At 44.6% G+C, this 9,232-nt stretch overlaps 1 protein-coding gene across 4 annotated transcripts in view; it reads left to right on the top strand.

The window, feature by feature from the left end:
- How (protein held out wings) overlaps positions 1 to 9,232 on the top strand; it is a 37,124-nt gene that overhangs the window by 13,866 nt on the left and 14,026 nt on the right. For 2 of the 4 annotated variants that reach the window (XM_077417830.1, XM_077417833.1), the window contains exons 2-5: positions 4,609 to 4,742; positions 6,801 to 6,917; positions 7,962 to 8,105; positions 8,587 to 8,689. In XM_077417830.1, coding sequence (XP_077273956.1) covers positions 4,609 to 4,742; positions 6,801 to 6,917; positions 7,962 to 8,105; positions 8,587 to 8,689 — 498 coding nt within the window. The remainder of the gene's footprint in view (positions 1 to 4,608; positions 4,743 to 6,800; positions 6,918 to 7,961; positions 8,106 to 8,586; positions 8,690 to 9,232) is intronic. The other 2 variants (XM_077417831.1, XM_077417832.1) reach the window with 2 other exon arrangements.

Raw genomic sequence — 9,232 nt, forward strand, 5'->3', positions numbered from 1 at the left:
GCATGGTATACGGAGTAGGTGTGCGATAAATATTAAATATCATAGCGTAAAGACGTCACGTGTGGAGATGAAATATTTTAAATGTGTTGGAAACTGGGAAATTAAAACGCTATAATATTACAAACGCGCGTGATAATATTATAATTTACGCCGACCAGACGGATAGCTATTTTCCTAGACGGCTAGACGTTACGTTAGGTGGGTAAAAGCTCTTCGAAATCCGACACGTTGTTACACATATATTGTATAGGACGGTACGTATCGCGATCCGCTTCTTACGCCCTCGAGTCGTTTCTCCGCGCGGATATCGCATTCGTCGCAAAATTTCTGGAGCAACGGCACATATAAATAGGCGCGCTTGCCTCGTCGCGCGAAAATAAGTTGGGAATTGCTTAAGGGTGGAGCGCGATAGATGAGCTAGTTATGAATTTTATGCCATCCGTATCTGTAACGTCCGTCGCGACGGCGACGTCGTCGACTGAGAGATATTGGTGCGGAGCGGACTTATCTCCCGAAGTTCACTCGCGTTGATATCTTACCGCCGTCTCTCTCGCGTGGAATTTATCGTCGAAGGTATACTGCAAACTCGCGCGTGTATATTCATTTATTATTTCATCGCGGAACGTTAGCGGGCGTAATCGCGTAACGACGCGTGCGATTATCCCAAGTAACGATAGTTTAATCGCGCGGTCCGGCTTCTCCATTCGCATTTATGCATCGCGCGTATTCGTTACTCGAAGCCGCGTTAAAGCCGAGTCCGCCGGTGTACTCGGTCTAAAAATGGAGATCACGTAACGCATCGGCGATACACACCCGGCAGTCTCGCATTCTCATCGTAACGGCGTTTCTTGCGTTCGTGCGGCAACTAGGATCCAGCTGACGGCCTTTATCGGCCGCCTTTGTCGTCGCCGACGTTACCCCACGTGCCACGGTGCCTCCGACGAAGCGCGCGCAGTTTATTGTCGCCGCTCCGTTTTTCTCAGTTCCTCGAGGCACAAATTAATGCGGAAAATATTCAAACGACTAACGATCAACGCTCGACGCCAAGCGGTTTCCCTTTGTCAGTCCTCTGATCGCGCTAAATCGCGCGTTAAACGCGAGCGATGAATCGAGACGAGTGGCGTCGTGATTCACGTCGCGCGGACCGAGAAAGAGCGAGAGAGGAAGAGAGAGAGAGGCAACAGACTCGTCAACACCGTCCGCATCTTTGGAGAACGATTCAGCTTTCGAGCGATATGCGGTCACGGATCGTGGTGTCTCACCCGATTGCAACATCGGTGATCTCATGCCATCGATGCCGCGCCGCGACGCGCGCTGGTATTTTCTTGCCGTTGTGCCAGCGCGTACACCCACGCGCGTCACGCGACGCCGAGATATTATCCGAATAATCGAGATTTCGCCTCTGTGACCGACGTTCTTATTATTGTTCCCCGCGACGCGCTTCTTGCGACGTAAACGTGGCCGCTACGTTGACATTGAACGAAGATACGTATAGAAGCTCTCTCTCTTTCTCTCCCATGTCTCTTTCCCGCTTTCTCGCTCGCTCGCGTATTACGCATCCCACACTCGCTACGCACCACGCGCATTTCGGATAGTGTGCGAGGGATTGAGGGGAGTAGGGAACTAATGTAAGAAAGATCGGGACTATTGGGAGAGAGAGAGAGAGAGCGAGAGAGCCAAGAGCGACGGTCAGCTGATGTCACGCAGATGGGCTGGTGAGCTGCGCCGTGCTAAAAGCGGCTATGATGCCCTCCTTTATTTCCCCTCTCATCCCCTCTCCTTCCCCGGCCATTCTCTCCTCCTCCGTTCCTGCTCAACTGTTTTTCTATCTGCGTCTATCTGTCCGCGACTGTAATCCACGTCTCTGCGTTTCCCTCTCGCGTGAATTTCTCGCGTCTCGCGCTTCCGATCCTCTTGTCGAAAGAAAGAGAGAGAGAGAGAGAGGGAGAGAAACGCAGGCCTCGCGGGCACACCGCGAATCGTCGTGACGCATTCTCCCACCTCTTCTTCGCGACTCTCGAGAAAATCGCGGTTGTTGCGAGATGACTCGCGCCGAGAGAGAGAGACAGACACAGACACGGAGAGACTCGGCAACGCGCGCGTGCATGCGTGTTAAAAGATCCTGACGTTTTCCATTCGGAATAAGTGTGACAAACTAGCGGCGTGTCCGTAGCCGAGAAATCGCCTCTCGCGGGATCTCAAATGACCGCGCCGCGATAAAGGCGATTATCGCACGTTCGCAATAATTATCAATTCACTCGAGATTTTTCCAGCGACGATATCCTCAACCGGATACTTGGACGAATTTTGCGATCCGTATATAAAAGATTTCTCAATTACGGCGCACGTAGTACACATACTCCGAGTCGCGCGCGTTCCACCTGTCTTTCCTCGTTGAATAAAAACAGCGCGTCCATTGAGAGGCTAATAATCGGCTCCTCTTCAAGATAATCGAATGGTTCATTAGAGGAAGCGAGCTTGATGCGTAGTCATTAACTGCTATAAACGATTTACCGCGCAGCCACTGATCGATTCATTTGTAACTTTAAAGACGCATTTAATACGGGAAATATATTAGTAATTAGATTTGTTCGTCGTTTATTCGCAAATTTGCTTGCATTAAATTTCTTCGAGTCGGAAGAATAAAATTATTCTACATGATTTTACGTATGTCATCGTACATGTATACGCTTTGGTGGATTTTTCTACAAGATTGACATTAAACAGTTTTAGATTATTTCACTAAAATTATTCTGCGACTGAAAACGATTACGTATAATGTTTCATTACGCGTTAAAATTGTCCAAGAAAGAAACGAGTATAGATCCGCATATTCAGATTGATTTGTTTGAGCGAAACGATCTCGAGACAGCGTGACGGAGGCGCGGATTGTTCCGCGACCTACCGAGATTTTCGTTTCTCCTAAATCGGGACGAATTTTATGCGGTCGCTGGGAATGCGGTTTGGCTGGGACTTACAGTTACATTGTGCGTGATTTGCGAATGGTTTACGCGAAAAGCGACGGTTTGCGGTCACCGCCGTGGGGCCCGGTATCGTCGCGTGAGCGCGAATCATCGGCACGGGAGGACGATGAGGAGCCGAAGAGGTCAGGCATGCGAGAAAGTGGGGCAGACGCGGAACGTTGACCTTTACGGTTTACGGCGGATATATATACGTATACGTTGTAAGAGCACGACCGGGTTGCACGACGGGGCCCCGTGATCCTTTGTCGCGATACACCGCGACGATCGGTGTACCTACCGATCGATCGAACACGGGATAAACGAAGGCACCTTTTTTAGATGCTGGCCAGACGCTGTTCCTTGACCGATCGGAATCGAATCGAAAGCGCCAAAGGGAAAGCTCGTTTCCCTTTTATACCAATCCCGAACTTGACATTAACTCTATTATACTTTAGTTAAATTAAAAATATAAATTCAATTTAATATATTTGAATAATTCGAAACGTGTCTGCGGATTTCTATTCGTGAGAATGCTCGTGAAGGTTTTTTAATGTCAGATACGTGGTCCCTGGTGTGAAATAACAGATGTATAAAATGATTTTTATTGTATACAAATTTTAGTAAGTAGTTCCGTACATATACAACTGGCTATTGTAATTAAATTGACAAGTTCTTATTCAATTGGACTATAAAACCACATTTTATTAAATTTACATTTTATTAAATTTAATATTGAAATGAAAAGATATTTATTTTAAATAAAAATATAAATTTAACTTCCTTAAATATTAATAAAACTATAGTACTTTAAAAACTTCTTTCTTGAGATAAAAAAATTAAATAATTTTTCACTCAAGTGACTGAGGCAATTCTTCTAATGCCTTCTACGTGACAATCACTCAATTGTTGTCAATCCTGTATAGAATACCAAGAAAACAAATGAACGAAAAGCTGAATAAGAAAATTTAATCCTTTCTCACGATTTATGGAGGGAGAGCCACGCCCAACCGTTAGATCCGCAGCGCCGTTATTAGCATTGCGTTTAAGTTGCGGATAAATCGCGCAAATGCGTGCGTGAGTGCGTGCGAGCATATATATATAGGTATGCAGGGACACGCTTACGCATTATCGCTATACGGTCAGACGCCGCATATAAAGACCAATCGCGTGACGTATTATCGAATGAACGATGTTACGCGGTTCCATTTCGCTCGCGCTTCGTTTCGTTTTCCTCGTTAATATAACGGTCACCCTAAATTTCTCGTAGATTGGCCCATTCGATGTACGCGGCGTGTCAAGACTTTGTCCGAGCTCGCCGAGAATTCTTCCGTCGAGAGCGTCGCGCGGCGAAATTCAAATCGATTCTGTCCGAAACGAAAAGGACGAGGGAGGAGGAGAGAGGAGTCGTGGACAATTTTCCCTGCTCTTTTACGTCTGATCATCGGAATTTCTTTTTGGCACGGTTGAACTCTCAACGAGGAGCCGAGACTCCGTCAATTATATCACGATTCGCGGAGAATTCGGGGTATCAATTTTTACGCGCTCGCCGAGTTCCTCGATTCTCCGAATTCGGAGGGTCGGAGGATCGACGAGCGCAACTCTCGATTGATCACGTATTTATCGTTGGATCGTTTTCGCTTTACAGAGATCGCGAAGGTGCGGGCGAGTCTTTTTCAAATCAGCGGAGTGAAGAAGGAGCCGCTCATTTTGCCGGAAGCCGATGGCGACATCACGACGCTCACGGAGAAGGTCTATGTGCCCGTTAAGGAACATCCAGACGTAAGTATGCGCGAGGGACTGACGCATATATATATGTAATGTAATTGACGTATCTCCCGGATTATCGTGGCAAGATGCGATTCAAGGAATACACTTGAGATACGAAAACCGATGAGGTGATTCTGTGGAAAATCGAAGAGAGCGAGCGTTTCGAGAGATGCTTTTATGAGAGAATTTACATTGCTCAGCTAATATGTACGTATACGTCAACTAATGGGTGACAATCGGCACGTCGCTGAAACTAAATATCTGTTATTTTGTAATGATGAGTGGACGGAACGAAATGAGTTAAACGCTACTCTGCGGGGAAAAACCCGTTATTTTTATCGGTGCACAGTGCAAGAGGAGTTATCCATTTGTGAACTTGATTTAAATAAACATAAAAATTCGAAAGTTTTGCGTAGCTCAGTGATTATACGTTTGGAAGATCTCCGCATCTAGGCTATTTGCACGAAAGGAATTTATTTAGAATTCCTCGAAGGCAGTTACGGTCATTGAGAGATGTCAGAAAGTATATTTAATAAATTATAATAGTCTTTTCAAAAGCGCCTCGATTACAAGTGAGTTGATTTTATTACGGTAATGAAAAAGGCATTCGCTCAATGAGGCAACCGTGGTTGAATTGAGATTCTTTCTTATGTTTTTTCACAAGTTTATATCATATGTATAATTTATATTTCTTTGACTACGTGCCGACCAAAATGTCGGGATTCCTCTATGTGTATACATATATTTGTTTTATATGTATCGCATCCGTCGTGAATCGTTTTTCTTCGTCGTGTCGCCGGAGGATGATTTTCGTTACGGATCCGCGGCGCGAGAGGAAAAGTATCGTTCGCCGATCTCGGGGAGACGAGATCGAGCGATGCGCAGCGTGCACCGAACGTCGAACGCTGTGAACGTTATTTCTGTAACGCCCGAAATAGGGTTCGCGCCGAAGAGACGGACTCCCTTTCCTTCTCCACGCGCTCCGTTTCCTCGTCTCGCTCGCGCGCGCGCGTGTTTCTACGCGGTTGGCTCTCATTGAGACGTAATAGCCGGGTCGTAAGCTTATTAACCCTTGGACCGGGTATCTCGATACCTCTTTTTTTGTTTAAAAATCGCGTTGAAATATTTAATTTATTTAAAGATGAATGAGGTATCGCTTGAGAATAGTCGGGAACAAATTACGTCGGCTTATACGAGCGCGAGAGTGATCGGTAATCACAGACGTCGGCGATTATTAGCTCATTATAGCCTCTTGCGAATCGATCGATCGATTCGTCAATTACCGCGTAACGTTGACGATGCGCGGTTTCGCTTTGTCCGCCCATTTACTCGACAATTGTCCAATTATCATGCGCCGATTTCACGCTGATTGGTAGTTTTCGATAATGTCCCACGTTATCAATGCACAGAGTTCTTATCGTCATCAAGAAGGACGCTGCCGTGATGCGCCTCCTGGCACGGTAGCTCGTCTTATCTTTCGATGCGATTGCGTGAATCGTCAAGATTGCTATTATTATGCGTTATGTGTTCATTTAAGATTATACTGGATTACGTTTTTCTGAGATAAATGAAAGGAGGTCTCTCCAAGATATTACAGTCGTAGCCTTTCCTCCCACTGCATTTCGGCGTTTAGACACGCCTCAATCGCATATATTAAAACTTTTATCTCGGAAACGATGTTTTTGAAAAAAAATAAAGAAATGGACCAGCAGCGGGCTAAAGAGCCACGGATGATTCACCGTCTAAACTTATCCGCCTTTATTTACCGGGATCCAACAATGAAACTGGATATCTCGTAGAGAACAGGTCTTTTTTTCACACGATCGTACAAACCAAATTTAGCGCGTAGCGTTTCGCACGTAAAAGATACATATGCTATAATTTATGAGTATATTATGAGCCGTTATTTAATACAAATATTATAAAAATGTATAATAATTTGTATACAAATTGTTGAGGAAGTGCTTTAAAAACACGGGACGATTAGATTTTGGGGAAAAAATTGTATTGATCTTCCGCATCTACACGTTCTCGAAAAAAAATTCAATCGGCTTTCCCGTATGATTACAGTTCAACTTTGTCGGAAGGATTCTGGGACCGCGGGGTATGACCGCGAAGCAACTGGAGCAGGAGACAGGATGCAAAATCATGGTGCGCGGGAAAGGATCGATGAGGGATAAGAAAAAGGTGAGAATTGTTTAAAGGTAAAAATTGATTGAACTAAAACTTCCACTCGCCTAATTGCTACATGAAGACTCTTTGAGGGAAGTTCTCTTCAGCAAGCTAATTTTGAAAATTCTATCGATGTTCGCGACGTTAAGTGTCGCGAAGAAATACGTGACTTAACTTGCCCGTTAACGGCAACGAGCGTCTGAAATTAATAACGGTTGCAGACGATGACAGCCGTTGTAATGGTCGATTCCGCTAATCATAGGCCTGCTCTCCTTAATCGCGCTTCATTATACTTCTTGTTTAAGAGGAATATGTTGTGACTACAGATATAATTGGAGTTGTAATATGAATTATATATGTAAATAATGCGTGTTTTAGTCAATTATATATAAATAATACGTTTTTTTATCAATATCAGAGAGTTAATACGAGCTCTCTAAGTAAAGAATGCTTGCTACGTATCGGGGGATCGTATTAGAGACCGTGACACAAATGGGTTTGGAATTAACTATGAGTGATTTATATAGAGAATTAAACCAAGCGTCGTATTTTTTTCAAGCTGCACGTGGTACGCGAGCGAAATGCTTTCTCGTAAGTATATACACGTAGAAACGAACCCCAGTCTACAATTCGATGTGAATTCGATGTGTATCTATATTATTTCCTCCCTGATCAACGCAAATTTATTCGTTAATTATTATTGCCGTTTATTTGGTTAACAAAAGTCCGCGATAAAAATCTACGCCGGTGCTTCGTTGATCAAAGAATTCGCCTGAAATAGAGGCGCGGGTATAGAGGGAACGAAATTTATATTAATCACGCAATCCTGCTCTTTATTTCTTTCTATTCTCAGGAAATCGAGCCTTTATATTATAATTTATATGTTATTTAATGTATTATATTCAAATATATATTTTTTCAATAATATATGAACGACAATTTTATGTAAACTATGTGACTTTAAGTTCGCGTCGCGGGTGTATGTACGTGTATGTGTATGCGTATGCGACTAATGTTTGCGTGCGTATAACAATATTGCGTGACGTGTTGATTAACCAGGAGGAACAGAATCGGGGCAAGCCGAATTGGGAGCACCTGACGGACGAGTTGCACGTGCTGCTCACTGTCGAGGACACCGAGAATCGTGCCACGTTGAAGCTCGCCCGAGCAGTCGAGGAAGTCAAGAAGCTACTTGTGCCCGTGGTGAGAAAGTTCCAACTGTATACCCTTTCTTCCCCGCTTATAGACGATAATAGCCCCCCGCGCGCTAAGAAGAGAGATCTCGCCGGGAGATTTTCCCACAAACACGTCTTTTTCTTCCTTCTCTCTCCTTCTCTAGTTTCGAATCAAATCCGAAAACTTGAAGGAAGCGTGGTTGCGCGCGAGAGAAAAAGATGTCAAAAATTTTTAGTAAAGTTTATATAAAGGGGAAAAAAAATCGTTGCGAGACAATTTTTCCCTGCGAGTTCGAGACGTGGCGCGTTATAATCGAGCTGTCGAAGCTCGAAACGCATGCCACTTCCGAAGTGAGTGGCCTCGTGTACGCGCGCGTTAACTGTACAATCGGCGCTTTCATATGTAAATGGAAAAGATCTGTACAACGTCGAGCTCCCCCATCCACATTCGTAGGATAATTATCGTTGCACCTCCGGTGGTGGATTCTGACGTTAATGTCGATTGTTAGCAGGCTGACGGCGAGGATGAGCTAAAGAAGAGGCAGCTAATGGAACTCGCCATTATCAATGGGACTTACCGGGATTCGAACACAAAGGTTGCCGCCGCGGCAGGTACCGTTCGCAGAACTTGTCTCATTATGCGCGCTTAAAAGCCAGGCGGGATCCGCGAGAATCGGAAGATCGCAGGATCCGAAGATAGCACGCGAGATGTAGACTTTCTAATGAGATGTCCATTTAGAGTATTACTTTATCGCAATTGTAATTTACCTCGTCGTGTTACAAAAACGTGCAATAATCGACGTGTGACGCATTTAAAGATAACAACATTGCAACGTAATGGACTAACGTTGATCGTCGTCCCGCACGTTCGTGACTGATCTATATTGAAATAATTCTCGCGAAATAACGCGGCTGCGTGCACCTTCAGCCAAATCCGAGATTCCCGGTACATCAGTTGTCCGAGAAATTCGCGCTTAAACAAACAGTTGTAGATATTAATGCTCGTGACTTTGGCATGGTGGAGAACAAGAAATAACGGTCGCCAGAGTACCCGACCGATTCGTCTTGAACTTACTCTTCTTTGATTAGTAATTGGTTTTTTTCGCGACGTATTTATTTTATTCTTTCGGAAAACTAGTTTAGTCGCGCTTGGAG

Source organism: Temnothorax americanus, unplaced genomic scaffold (assembly GCF_048541705.1).
Source record: "Temnothorax americanus isolate GAGA-0224 unplaced genomic scaffold, ASM4854170v1 Scaffold5, whole genome shotgun sequence".
NCBI classification, from domain to species: Eukaryota; Metazoa; Arthropoda; class Insecta; order Hymenoptera; family Formicidae; genus Temnothorax; species Temnothorax americanus.